The sequence below is a fragment of the Papio anubis genome, chromosome 2 (assembly GCF_008728515.1).
Source record: "Papio anubis isolate 15944 chromosome 2, Panubis1.0, whole genome shotgun sequence".
NCBI lineage: Eukaryota > Metazoa > Chordata > Mammalia > Primates > Cercopithecidae > Papio > Papio anubis.
The window spans coordinates 164,557,815-164,572,854 of NC_044977.1; the positions used below are offsets into that span (position 1 = coordinate 164,557,815).

At 39.8% G+C, this 15,040-nt stretch overlaps 1 protein-coding gene across 6 annotated transcripts in view; it reads right to left on the reverse strand.

The window, feature by feature from the left end:
• Nucleotides 1-15,040, reverse strand: part of SATB1 (SATB homeobox 1) — a 103,540-nt gene that overhangs the window by 74,853 nt on the left and 13,647 nt on the right. For 4 of the 6 annotated variants that reach the window (XM_009201771.2, XM_021933865.2, XM_009201772.4 and 1 more), the window contains exons 2-4: nucleotides 4,770-5,004; nucleotides 945-1,121; nucleotides 54-180 (exon numbers count right to left, since the gene is read on the reverse strand). In XM_009201771.2, the coding sequence (XP_009200035.1) occupies nucleotides 54-180; nucleotides 945-1,121; nucleotides 4,770-4,980 (515 nt within the window). In that variant the 5' untranslated portion in view covers nucleotides 4,981-5,004. Of the gene's footprint in view, nucleotides 1-53; nucleotides 181-944; nucleotides 1,122-4,769; nucleotides 5,005-7,667; nucleotides 9,428-15,040 lie in introns of those variants that run through there. The other 2 variants (XM_003895156.5, XM_021933866.2) reach the window with 2 other exon arrangements.

A 15,040-nucleotide genomic window follows, 5' to 3' on the forward strand; every position in this document is an offset into this window, starting at 1 on the left:
CAAAAGATCAGGTAAGAAGAAGGTTTCACCCTAGATTTGCTGTCTTGACTCACCTGTGTAACTGAATTTTCAATGTGACCACATGATACACATCTTGAAGCATATCTGCTACTGTAGCATCAGGGGCATCTGTCACGTAAGACAGTGGAACTGGATTCCACTTTCCAACCTGGATTAGCCCTATTTCAGATAAAGAGGATATGTCACTAAATATTTTACCCTCAAATAATATATCTAGTAGAAGGGTGTTCTTTCCTACTACCCCTACCACAAGCAATACCGTTATTTCTGTCTGAATGATTCCCTTCCCTCTAAAAGGCAGGTCAATGAAAATATTCACAGCTTAGCTTTCCAAATTGTAAAATTATGTAAATGACTGTAGGGTTGTTTATTATTTTGGAAATAAAACCCCATCAATAAAACCTATGCATAAGGCCACATTTTCCTAACTTACAGGAAGTTCTAATAAGACATAGCTGAACCAGTTCTAAATGGCTTTACGATTTAGATAAGATTCTCTATTGCAGTGGGAATCAGCATTGAAAAATACTTTACAGCCCATAAAACCATCAGAAACAGAATAAAAGAAACAGAACTAGATATTCAGTCATAAATGCAAATTGACTCTCAACAGTCCATCTGCTCAAATACGCTCCTCACTTCCTTGTGGGTCCTCAGTGGAGCAGATTATTAAGGTCAATAAGCATACTAATGATTCAGCTGAAGTAATTTAAAAAAAAAAATCTACCTCGACATTCCACATGAGCAAAATGTGTGTTAACTAAACTAAACTGAATTAAGCCAATTTTTTAAAGCCACAGCCTAAAAGGAACCAATGTAATACACAGGCTACAGTTCTTTGAATAAAAATATTCAGTGCTTTCTCTGCAAGGTAAACAAAGAATGCCAAGCAATTTTTCCAACCCCACGTACACATTATTTACCTTTGGCCTGGGCAGCAGAGCTATGTGAATAACCTAGAGACAGCAATGCCATTTCGATCAGCTGGTTGAAAAGCATATCCTTTCTCACCAGCACAAATTCTGCATGCTCCTCCTTGCAATCATATTCAATGGCGTTTTCATAATGTTCCACCACACAGAAAACTGGCAGCATGGTTCCTATCAAAAAGATGAAGAAAGAGGGATGGAAAACCAACAGTCTTCAGAAATACAGCTTGGTGGGGGGAGGAAAAATTAGCCATGAAAATAAATAATCACAAGAGATTCACTGTGCTTCCAAGGCAGACTGGGTACAGAACTACAGGCACATGCACACAAATATATACATTCTCATATTATTTAAAGTTGTAACAGAAATATTGAAGTAGAATGTGAACTTGGTCCTAAGGTAAGTTGTGCTCTAAATTAACAGTGCATTTTCCAAAAGCAATGAATGCAGAATTACCTTTCTGATCAAATAATAATGGTGACGAAAGAAAAATGTGTCTTCCTTAATTTGCTGAGTAGTATACAGTATGCAAACACAACTCACTGTTTATCTTCAGAAGAACCCACCTTTCTACTGCCTACATGATTTTGCTAATAATAAACTTTTCCTGCTTGTGTCCAAACAAATTATCTTCGACCAAGAAATTTTCATTTTCTTCCTTTTTTAGATATTAACGCTAACTGGTTCCACAAAAAGTACTTAACCAAACCGGTCATCATAATACAGAATTTCAATATGTGCATAATCTAGACAAATAACATTTGCTTTATGAATACTCATTTAACCTACCTAAAAAGATAGCACAGTACCCATAAGTCTTTAAAATCAACAAGCTTTGTTATAGCAAATAAGGTAAAAATGAGAGAGAGAAAAGGAAACCGACCTTATCAGGACATACTAGGAAAAAGGAATCTGCATAGATTTGGTGTGCTCTCTCTTTATATATTTTAATCCAATATAGTAACTCAGTAGCCAGATGATTAACAAGCACAGGCCACACCACTATTAGAAAGACGCTGCTTCTAGAAATTGGTATTACGGAATGCTGTGGTACTCAAGGTGTTTATGCAGCGCACTATCAGACTTCCAGTGACAACGGAAAAGGGTTAAAAGCAGATGCATCTGAATTGTACTGTGGCAAACTGCCAGAAGGGTATCATCTTTAGCATAAATGATGACAAGGGTTACTTTAACAGGGCACCCAGGATCCACAATTAGTCCTACAATACTAATGCCTCTATAAGCTCTGTCCTCTGGACTCACAGAATCATACCAACTTCTGAAGATGTCTTAGTGCACACCAACCGTAGCTAAAAAAATCAAGATTTCCTACTGACACCAGAGAGGCCCTTCAAAGATTCTCTATTTGCTCGTTTCTGCTGAACAAAAGCCGGCAATCAAACAGCTATATCCTTCTACATGTGAGTCTTCACCAAAGCTTTAGCGAACTGTTCACAAGAGATTCTAGGTCTGACAAATAAACCCCTTTAGGTTTACTTAGAAAAACTCACAAACTCATTCGGAGGTACCAACAGGCTAGGCATGAAAAACAAGCCGCAGAGCTTGCCAATATTTTTGTCATTCATTCAGCTGTTTTATACCAGAGAGAGAACCCGTCAGGGATCAGAAGACAACTTGGGGAGACCACAGCAAAAATAGCAATATGCAAACTGGTGATTCCTTCCTTGGCTTGAAGGTATTTTGGCAAAATCGCCTAAACAAATAAAAGCATTCAATCCCTTTTTCTTAGTAGTGTTTTCTCATCTCAGCCATAATTTTCATCTAGCACCTGTCAGATAGAAACCATCCACATGAGAAATAAGATGAAAATGTTAATAAAAACCCACAAAAAGACTTTAGCAATTTTGTTATTTGGAGTATCTGAGACCCTCCTACAATTAAATTGCATTTTTAGAATACATCCAAAGCAAAACAAAACAAAACAAAAAAGCATTTGAGCAGGAAGTGAATTTACTGTACTTTTAGTTCTTCCTCCTCCTGTCCTGATATCTTCAAAGAGTTGGGTAAGTACAACAAAAACATACACATTGATTTTTCCTTTTGTAGGATGAAACAGATGCATTCTACAATACGCTTTTCCTTAGATCTATAAAACAACTGCGGGGTTTTCAAACTATTGAAATATATTGGATTTATTGTGGATTTTATTGATCATGTTTAGAGGTACCCTAAAATAATAAAGATGGCTATAAAGTGACAATAGTACCATCTAATTACAGACCTTCTAGCAAACTGTTGCGGTTACCCTCCCGTTCCTGGGAGTAATGCTGAACACAGGCCTTTTCTGAACTGTCTGATTATTCGTGCTAGTGTTTGGCGAGAGTTCCAACTACAGCAACTTCATAACCTTCCAGCATTTAAAGGGGAGAGCACTGGTCACTGCTGAATGCTAAAAATACCACATGATTTAAACCTGAAGGCAGTCTTAGAAGCTTTTGCTGAAGGTTTATGAGCCTGTGTAAACAGCACGTCTGCCATAAGGAGCAGTGAAGTCTGTAGAATCCTTGTCTAAAACTGTCCTGGCATTAAAGTTTGCTGTGCAAATATCACATAATACCAGAGACAGCTGAAATCTCCTATTTAGGAATTTATGGAACTTACATGTTTGCAGGCGTCAGAAAGTCTTTTTTATAGAGCCCCAGTGCTTCACAGTACAATATTAATGCACTCTGTTTGAAAAGCCGTAATAAATTATATTTTTAATGCTCTTACCCTGGCTTTCTTAAGATGCATACATTCTTGGCAAACAATCAATAAATAGGGTAATCATGAGTAGAGGCCAAAGAATTTGCTGAAGTGCTGTTTTTCCATTTTTAATAGATAAAGATCTAACAATACGGACTGCTGTGTCTGTTCATTTCAGGATCAATATATTCTTTGTTTTCGCCAAACCAAGGAAAAAATAAATGATTGTATGATAAATGTTATGCATCAAACACAATGAAATTCCTCTGCCTTCTAACTTTATCTACTTAATATTCTTGGTTGCTAAAATATAGCATTTTTATCCATTGCTTAGCAAATGTAAGGAAAATCTGATTCCTACACATGTTATTCCGACACAAAATGAAGCTCCTTATGAGGCACATGCATTACATCCAGGGTAGGCACTGCTTTACAGGAACAACACTGTTAAACACAGTCAAAGTTGTTAAACTGTATCAATTTAATATTGGTAGAAAAGAGTCACACAGTTACACATCTTCCCCTTATAAACTTTCCTAAATCTGCTCTTTCTTCATCAAAAATACCCAATTAAAACAAAAATTAAAAACCAGGATCATCAGAATTTTTACTGCTAATGAATTTGCTCTTAAGAAAATAAGCCACAAAAAATAACATTACCAAACGTCTACATAAGATTTCCAAGATCTCTGAAACTGCCTTACAACTAAAAATCTTAGGAAGAAGCTGGAGTAGCTCTCAAACCACCTAAGTGTTTTATTCTTAATCAGGTTAGTTTAAAGCAACAGCCGCCTACGATCCTCTACTGTAACACCTTTTGAATGGACCCTTGCGTAAACTAAAACCATTATATTTAATTCAGTCCTTATTATCCAAAATGTTCAATGATTCCAGTCTATAGTAAAATGCTCCACCCAAGCATGGAGCCTATACTTTCCAACATGATTGATACTAAGGACCCAGAATGTAACTAATTTAAGATCATGAAGAGAATAAAGGCAGGGTATACAAAACATGTTCTGCCACTCCTCCCCACCCCACCTCCCCCCAGTGTGGCCTTGTGTAGACAATAGGGCTTTCAGCTTTCCAGGATTTGGCTTGAAAGTATTTACCTTTCCTAAGGTTGGTTTTCATCAGATGGCCCGAGTGTTTTAAAGGCACTCCCTGCATTTTTGCACCTGTACTCCCAAGCCTTCCTCTTCCTAGCGGGCTCCCGTTCTGCTCCAGGCGGGCAATCTTGGCTGGTGGACCCTTCGGATCACTCACATTGTTAGACATTTCTGAATGTTCTTTCCCCTGAGTTGCCTCGTTCAAATGATCCATACTCAGTCACTGTCTAAAGATCACCTGCCAGAATTTAAAAAGAAGACATGTTATAATTGGGTGGGGACCTACGTGTATATATGTGTCCTATGTAAATGTTTTAGCACTAGATATCTCTCCACAAATATAATGTATTGGTAAAATGGCCTATCTAGATATGATACAGATGTTACTATATTTCTAGATAATAGCCTTACATTCTTATTTAAATTAACAAAATGATCTGTGGAAACTGTACCAATACACACGAATAAAAAGGCAATTGGCCTATAAAAAAAACTAAGTGGGGAGAAATGGGCTTACTTTTAGAACAAGAATTATCACAAGTATAGCTAAAAAGAAAACAGCAAATTTTATTTATGTAGTCCCAATTTTTAACAATTAGAAACTCATTACAAAATACAGCAGAAACACTTTAATAAAGGATGGAAAGATGATCACAGTTCAAAATATTAGAAATCTAATGTATATGTTTACATGTGTATGTACATGTAATATACATATACATATATGTTTTATATGTATATGGATATAAATTCTGAGAAAAATCATACACAATCTCAAAAGAAGGTAACAAACACCTAACTGTTTTTTAAACTCCCCACTGGCTTTTATAAGTTAATGCATAGAAAAAGTTTTCCACTATCAAAGTTTCAAGAGTTATGTGACAGATCTAGTCAAGTTTTGGGTCAAACATGTGATTGGATCAGTTTACCCCTAAGGAAACAGGAAGAAGTGAAGGGTTTTCAAATATCCAATGTACTGATGCATTAAAACTCATGTGTTTTGTAGTATTTAGGTGTCCATTAGCAATAGAGGGCTGTTAACAATAAATATTTTTTAAAAATTTAGAATACACTTTGTGATATACACATTAGGTTGAAGTGCCAAGCTCAATTAAAAAACACACACACACAAAAAAAACCTTGATGACACTGGTAAAACAAAATATCCAGTATTCAGAAACAACCTCAGCATGCAATGGCGTTAACATTGTAATTAACTTCAAAAAAATTAACAGATAATTATTTTCAGTTATATACTAGACATCAATTTTCACATCATTTATAGTAAAGTGATTAGATAATATCAAAGTCATTTTTAAAGCATAGTTTTAATTAGAATTGATAAGAACAGGTAAGTAGAATTATTTTATGAACTTTGATGGTATTTGAAATATTGAGCTTATGAAAATAAGGCATCATATTTAGGAAAACCAGAGAGAATAATTACCATTTTTCCTAGCTGTCTAGTAATTTGACATGGCTTGTTTTTGTTGTAAATTGTTACACTGAAGCTATTTAAATCTGGATTTGCTGAAAGCCAGTTTGTGTTAGCATGGCTTTTCTGTAAACATTTTTTTCTTCTGTTTAACCATAGCCTACTTCTTACCATATAATCAAGAAAAGGGGGGCAGTAATGTTAATCTGGAAGTTTAAAAGCAACCTTAAGAATGCCAATTGAAGAACTATAAAGTTTGAGAAAAATTAACGGCTATTTATCTTTGTACTCCAGAGTGGCACACTGAGAACTAAAGGTTTACCGTTGATCGAGGTCCCATCTGTTTTTGGTTATGAGGTTCATTAACAATAAATGTGCCTTTTTAAACCACTTTTTATCAAGATTACTCTTTTCCATTATATTAAACTGCAGTCTAAAGCCAAAATTAGAAAGCAATGATTATTAACTTATTCAAAACACTCTTTATAATGTTTCATGTGGATAATACAGAGCTGCTTTTTCTGAAATTGGTTGCCTCATCCTAGAGCAGAAGATGAATTTTAAAACATATGATTTGAAAAGAAAAATGTTTAGCCCTTGGGGCAATTTAAGAGGAAAAAAAGGGAGGGGGTGTAGACAACAGCATCAAAGTTAATGCTATAAAACATATTAAGTAATCATGAAGCTTAACAACACTATAAACCGTACAGCAAATGAAAGTGATATATTATAATTTAGTTAATGTATTGACAATCAAAGTATCATATAGGTCATGAAAAACTGTCCTTTGAATACCCACCTATAAGCATCTATTAAACACTAAGTCATGGTGTAAAAAGCTTCACATTACAAACCAAAATTAAATGCACATAAAACACCCAATTTACTCATTTAAACTCTATGCCCGGGCTAAAGTTCACCAAACCACAGTTTGGAATTGAAAAGAGCAATCTCCAACAGGCCTGCCTGGATGACAGCAGCAGGAACTAACTATGGTCTCAACAGATGCCAGGCTGAAGAGTTTCTTTTGAGTTACACATGTTACAACCCATTTTAGTGTAATGTCTGGTTGCCACACAGAAAGCAAGCTACTTTCTGAAAATCCCATTTATCTGCCCATAAACTAAGACCATATATGATAATTACTTAATAAAACAGTGAACTCAGTAACAATTATTTCCTTTAAAAAGAAAGAAAAGCACGAAATTATAGTTTTTTAAGAACCGATTTTTTTTGCAAAGTGAGATCCTTTTCAATGAGTTTCTAGCTGGATCGCCTCCTTCGTCCCCACACAACCCCATAATCACATTTTAAGATTGTGCCCTTATCCATTCCATATGGCCGGCACGATCCAGGCCAAGCTTTCACTGTGACCTTTTAAAGAGACAAAGAAGCAAAGTACTATCTAGAAACAGAAACACTGCAGTTTTACTGAGTGAAATTAGCAAAACCGACCTGAAACTCACCACTTCAAAACTTGACAGCATATAAATAACAAAAACAAAGGAGATTTCCTTTGCAGACCGGGTTCTTGAAGAGAAGTTCAAGACTGATGTTTTCTATGTCCTTTTTTTTTTAATTAAAAAAAAAAAAAAAAAAAAGCAGCAGACCTGAAGGCGACTTCCCCTGAAATTGTATTATTTTTCCTTTCCCCTACCCCCGCCCCGCTAAGCGGGGGAAGGGCAGAAATAAACGTCTAGAAGAGTAGCCATGAGAAAGGGGTTTAAAAAAAAAAAAAAATCACAATTCGAAAACCAACATATATGCGTTTGTAAAATGTCTAACCTCAGAGAACGGGGTTTGCGATGGGGAGGAGGGGAGAGTGGGAAGCAGGGAGGAGGAAGAAGATAAAATTGATCTGACAAGTGATTCGTTGGGGGGAAATCGTAAAAACAAAGCAAAACCCGTTATGAGCTGTACACTGTTATGGTGCTGGGGAAACGAGGTGGTGACTGAGGATTCTCTTTAAAAAAAAAAAAAAAAAAAATCACTGCGGACAATGTCTCCAAAAAGGAAAAAAAAAGGCCCTTCGCGTCTCTCACTCCCTCCTGCTCGCTCGGGTTCTTCGGTGTGAGGACTGAAAGTCTACTTCTGGCTGTCACTTGCAATATTATTCTCCAACAAACCCGAAGAACGCGCACTGGGAAGGCCACCTTGCCTCCCTCCCAATCACCCCCACCCCCCTCCCCAACAATCGTGACTAATATTAACAAACCTTAAACTTTTCCCCACAGCCTCGCACCCCCAACGAGGGCATCTAGCGGGGGACAGCGAGGGTGGGGGGCAGAGGGTCGCGAGAAAAGCCCCGGAAAGGCACTAAAATGCCACTTTTGATTCTGCCCTCGCTGACAACAGCCCCAAGGACCCTCTCCCTGCCCATTGACGCGGGGCTGTGAGCGTCTGGGATCCCAGCAAGTGAGGAAAGAAGAGGTTCGGGGGGAGGGGGAGGAGGAGGAAGATCAGAAGGCACCCCCAGCCACCTCCACCGCCTAGGCAGCGACAGACTCCCCGCCCCCTCCCCCCAAAAAGTCGCCAAGCTCTCACTCGTCCAGAGTCCGAGGTAAACAAGGAGCACCACAATGGCACTAGGACTTGGAGGGGGAAGAAACCCAGAAACCCCAACAAAACTGATCAGGAGTTTCCTGAAATGAAAGAGGGGGGCGGGCAGCGTCCTCTGGAGTCGCCCTGGCTTTCGGCTGGGCCCCCAGGCAGGCTAGAGGGCGGCCGCGGCTGTTGTTGTTGTGACGAGGCCGGGTGTTGCTGGGTGGCACAGGGAGAGGTGTGTGTGTGTTTGTGTGTGTGTGCGTGAGTGTGAGCGCGAGTCCCCGGACGGGGCTGCTTCTCTCGCTCTCTCCCTCGCTCGCTCTCCCCCTCGCTGCCGTCTCTGCCCCCATTAAATTATTAGTTGACTCATCCCGGCCGCTGTCGCCGCCGCCGCCGTGCCCCGCTCGGCTCCGCGCGTCCGCCCGGGCTGCAGCCCTCTCCGCCGCTGCTCCTGCTGCTGCTGCCGCCGCCGCCGCCGCTGCCGCTGTGGGTGCCTCTTCTTCCTCCTCCTCATTTTAATACAAAATCACCCCGCTCGCAGCCCCAGCCCCGAGCACGCAGCCTCCTCCCGGCCGCCCGCCGCCGCCCGGAGCCTTCCCCAGCGGGGCCGGCTCATCCGCCGCGTCCGGGGAACGGGAGCGAGCGAGAAAGTGGCGGCGGCGGCGGCGGCGGCGGAGGAGGAGGGGGGAGGAGAGGAGGAAGGGGGTGCGGAGCCGAGGAGGAAGGCGGCGTGGGGGGGGCAGGGTGCACGGAGCGGGCGGAAAAGGGATGGGGATTAAAACCCGGGCTGGAGGGCCGGGATTGGGGGAGGGGGCGGGGGCGGCGAGTTAAAAAGCCGAAAGACAAGTAACTAGTGAATGAGTGAGGGAAGGGGGGGGGGGGAGCGCACGATTTCCGGCCTTGGGCGCGCAAGAATTTGTAATGAGCTTGATTAGAGTGAGGCGGCCCGACATTTATTACACACAATACCCAGAATAACAGGGCGCTGCGCGAGGGCTAGCGCCGGCCGCCGCCAGACGCGCCAGGGAGGGCGCAGAGGGGAGGAGGAGAGGGGGCTTCCCTGGCAGCGTCCGCCGGAGCGGGGAGGGGAGCGCGCGACGCGCGGGCGGCAGGGGCAGGTGTGTGAGTGGGAGCGAGGAGGGAGGAGGGGCAGGACGAGCACGGGGGGCGGGGGGAAGGAAAATGACGGGGAGGGGGGGGCGAGGGCCAGGGGAGAAAACTAACCAGCCACCCACACGCCACAAAAGCCACAAAAAGGAGTACGCCTGGAGCGTCGCAGAGGGACAGGCGGGGTGGGCGGACAGGGGGACGCACAGGCCCCGCAGGAGAAGGGCGCGGGTACGCAGGTGACAGGCGCTGAGGACTGAGGTAGGGAGACATCAGGAAGTGGCTGGAGGGGTACAGACGGAAGGCAGATCTCTTCGGAGAAGCGCGGAGGGTGCAGAAACATTTGTAGAGCAATAAAGGCCAGGAGCCTCGAAACGCTCCGAGTGTTTATCCTCTAAGGAGGGTGGTCCTTAAACTATGAAGAGCCAACATTAGAAAGAACTGAGTAAGAGCTTTCTGTACTAGTCAGACGTTGGTTCAAATCGCCCTCACCTCTGAGCCACAGAATACTTTGGAAGAAGAAATATGTGGCCGAGTTGAACAAAATTTGGGTCACTTGAAAGAGACCTGACTTGTTATTATAAAGGAAAAGATGCTATCATTCTTCAAATAATTTACCCTGGGCAAAAAAGGAAAGTTTGGGTTGGTAAATACATCTGTTGTAGCAATAAACACTTCTGCTGTAATCTAGGATAGGTTACCCAGTTAGATAAATGGTCATTACCACATAAGTACGATCGTCTTATTTAGACAATCTATTAAATATAGTTCATGTAAAAATAATGTTATAATCTAACCCAAAATAGAAATGCATCATTTATCGCTTAGGTTTTAGTTCTAGCACTTTAGCACCCTGAAGGCAGTTAATCATTAAACAACAAAAATAAGAATTATTTTTCAGAATATGCTGGTAGGGAAAAGAGAAAAATTAGTCAGATAAACATTTTGTTACACATAAAAAAGCAACAAGTTAGCACAAGTACTGAGATAAGAGGGAAACATGCAAATTAAGCTCTGTAAAGCCACCAATACACTGAAGGCACACTGTTTACATTACAAATCTAAAGAAAAGCCAAAAGATAGAGCAGGAAAGTGTAGGAAATGATGACCTCCTGGGGGAGAGTAAGTTTAGGAGAAACACAATGAAAATGTATCACTCTAATAGCACCCAGGTTTCACCCACAAACGAGAAAGGTTAGTCAAAATCTGGGAAGGCAACCATGAATCTTGGCACACAAACCCAAGCCTTGAGCAAAAGAATGAACGTGATAATAAAACAGAAAACACAGCATCAAAAATAGGAAAAGAAATTTAAGGCAAATTTTTAGTAAAAAGCCCAAATGATAGTAAATTTTTAAAAGTTAAAATATGGGGAAATCTGAAGGAAGATATGTTAGCTAAAGTATAAGAAATGAGAAAGCTGTTGGGCAAAATAAAATTTAAACTAAGAGAAAACACCACTAAACAAAGATCACTGGAAATATAAATATTAAGATAGACTGAAATAAAATATTGTAAATATGCTTATTACATCATTTTACAGAAATAAATAAGACAAAATGCCATCTGATTGCCTTACCCTTCTGATGACCTGGTCAATGCTAATATAATATGGGAATTAATACAGCAATCCTTAAATTTGAATAGCACCTTTTATCTAGGAGTCACAAATCTATTGATAAACACAAAACATGGAAGTATGTAATAAGGACTGACATGGCCTTGGAAAATGATAAAAACAAATGAGCATAAAGGCATCTAATATTGACTATATTATAATGAATAACAATATAGCACAATAAACTTTCCCTCAAGCACATTTTTTATTCCCCAACTATATTATAAGAAATGACATAAGTAAAATGGCACATAGAGGTTTATGTACTAGTGGTATACATCACTGATGAAATTAATTACTATATATTAACTACCCTTTAGAATATTTCATTATAAGCCACTGAGTATTGGTCAGTGTAAAGCCAGATTAAAAATAAAGAACAAAAAAAGAAAGAAATTTGTCTTAGTCTGTTTTCTGTTCCTTATAACAGAATACCTGAAATTGGGCAATTTATAAAGGAAATGAATTTATTCCTTACACTGTGGAGGCTGAGAAATTCCAGGTGGAGGGGCCTCATCTGGTGAGGGCCTTCTTCCTTGTGGGAGTTCTCTGCAGAGTCCCGTGTGGCACTGGATATTACATGGCAAGGGGCCTGAGTATGCTAGCTCAGGGCTCTCTTCCTTCTCTTACAAAGCCACCAGTCCCACTCCCATGATAACCCATTAATCCATTAACCCATTAATCCACGAATGGATTAATCCATTCACAAGAGCAAAGCCCACATGATCCAAACACCTCTTAAAGGCCCCACCTCTCAATATTGCCACATTGGGGATTAAATTTCAACATGAGTTTTGGAGAGGACAAGTATTCAAATCATAGCAATAATTAAGAAAATACCACCTTCCTAGGCATATGTGAACATAAACTATCACAGTGGGAGGAAAAAACATCAACACAGGGATCTTATATTAAGCAATTATGATGCAAGAAAGTATTGAAAAAAGTTAAACGTTATAAATCTGGCCATCAAAATAGAAAACCTCAAGAACATAAAATATTGCAATTCAAATACATGAACTATTTAACATGTGGATGCACATTTAAAATAGAGTGCATCAATTTTCTATCACATGAGAAGGCATTATCCTGGCTACACACAAAATTTTTAAAAACTTAATGAAAGGACTACTGCATGTTTCAGATGGCAATGTATTAAGATAAATATGCAGGCAGATATCCGAATGCATTAGAACACATTCAGAGTTCTGAATAGCACATACATTTGTAATAAACAGAAAAAGCATTTAGAATTCGAATGCTTTTAAGATATAGCAACTCCGCCAGTGGCTGTGTTAGCAAAGCAATGCTTACCACCATAACACTTTCTAAGGACATGGTTTTTTTCTTTTTTTTTTTTCATCTTTTTAAATTCAAATACAGTTGGCTATCTCTACACTTTTAAAGCAGCACAATTTATGTAGCATATTGCTCTTTTTGTCGTGTCAACTCTTTGTTTTTTGGCTTTAGCTGCAGGTGGTGTTTTCCATATATGAATTTCTGGGAATATGGTCTATGTTGGCCATATAAGGATGTGTATCTGAGCCATATGTTTTGCTGTCATGTGTCTCATTTTGTCTGTCTGGGATGTCAGGACAGATTTCTGCATCGTTTCCTGAATGGACCAAATACCAACTTGAAAGAGCAGGGAGGAAAAAGCTGGGGCTGCAGCCCAAACAACTTTGTCAAAACATATATTGGAGGAGAAATGCAATATCCTGTAAACATTGCACCCTTCTTCTCACATATTATCTGTGACTGACATCATTACAACTGCATAGTTTGGGAAAAATCTACTTGTTCAAGTTCAGAAGTTTGCAGTATGTGTGTGCACACAGCTTAATCAGATTAAGATCCTACGTCTTAAACAGATCCCACTTCTTTGGAGGTCATGGCATGGCACATGCTAGCTGCCCTACTCTGAGAGCTGTGCCTCCTGCAGCCAACCTGACCCAGCCTTGAACTTGGGGAAAGGAAGCTGCCTCATGCTTTTCTTGTCTAGTTAATAATTAGAACCCTGATTAAACTTACTGAGTAATTATGCAAGAAGTTCTGGCCCCCATTATATACCCTCACAGAATCTTGTATCTCTCCTTTGAAACAGTCATCACAGTCTTAATTAATTAACAATTTGGGTAATTACTGGCTTAATAAATGTCTCCATTACTAGACTGTAAGCCCTATGAGAGCAGAGACTGGGTGTCTTGCTCGCTGCCATATTACTAGGAATTTGGACAGTGTCCTTGCAATATTTATTTTATAAATGAATAAATGGCAACAAAAGCTCACAGTGTCACTTGCAACCAATTTCCAATACAAATTGCATTGACAATTTTTTAGAGAGATTGTAGGAAGAGGAAACATCGAAGAAGGTGGCTATATCCTTTAAATTTGAATTAATTTAAATAACATTTATAATTTAATTCCTCATTCACATTTCAGGTGCTCAATAGCCCCATGTGACTAATACTCTAAGTGGACAGTGTAGATTATAGAACTTCCCTATTGCAGAAAGTTCCACTGGACACTGCTTACCCTAGAGAACTCCTTTAAAAGACAACTAAGGGAATCCAAGACCTGGCCACGAGGAGTCTTAGAGGTGCTAAATGGCTTTCAGACATTCCAATGACGTCTGAATCAAGATAATTTTCCATTTTAGAATTAGCCTGTAGATCTGTAAAGTTGCATGAAATGAGACCTGTATACTGCTAAACACAAATTTAAGAACTTTCTAGACATGTCTGTACTTGAAAGGGTTCTGTAATACATTTTAAATAATGTGTTTACTCCAAAAGCTGCTTTCCATGAACATTTAAATATCTCATAGGTGAAGTTAGAAACCACAGTCATTCCCACCCTTAACCCTGTACCTACATTATATAAGCATAGCTACCCTTAGAAATGGCTCTTTTGGAAGCATTAATGTAGATACCTACTAGAACTGGGAGGGCATCCAGATAACAAATAACGATGCTCTGCAGAGAATGATGGCAAAAAGCTTCAAAATGTTGCAGGGGAGTTAAAGGAGTGATGATAATGAACTCTAAATATAGGGTTTAAGGATTTTTTGGTTTTGTTTTCTTCCCCTAAGAAGTTGGGTTTCAGTTTTAGCTAGACTGATAGCGATCAAAAGTTGTTTCCTAATTACTTGGCATAGATGTAAATACAGAGTAGTAATTCATGATACAGTTTTAATAGACAAAGGTCATTATAGTTGAGGGGGAAAAAAACCAATGTTTATGTTTGTTTTAGGAGATCTGGAGAGGGAAAATGAGCAGCCATTGCAGCTGGCTTCTGGAAACTGACAGGATATCTGGGCCTTTTGTTTTATTGGGAACTTTATTAGAAAAAAAAATTTAGCTACCTTTCCTTCCATGGATGTCAGTATGGATCACTTATTTGACAAGGCACAATGGTAATAATGCCATCAAAACTGGTAGCTTTATCTAGACCCAGATCCAAAATCGAGTAAGAAGAAGGAAGCATTCTTGAAATTGCCCTAGAGTCCACAAAGATGCCTCATTTTTTTCCTATAGCTCGTGGAGTACCCTTCCCGACCCTTCTCACTTG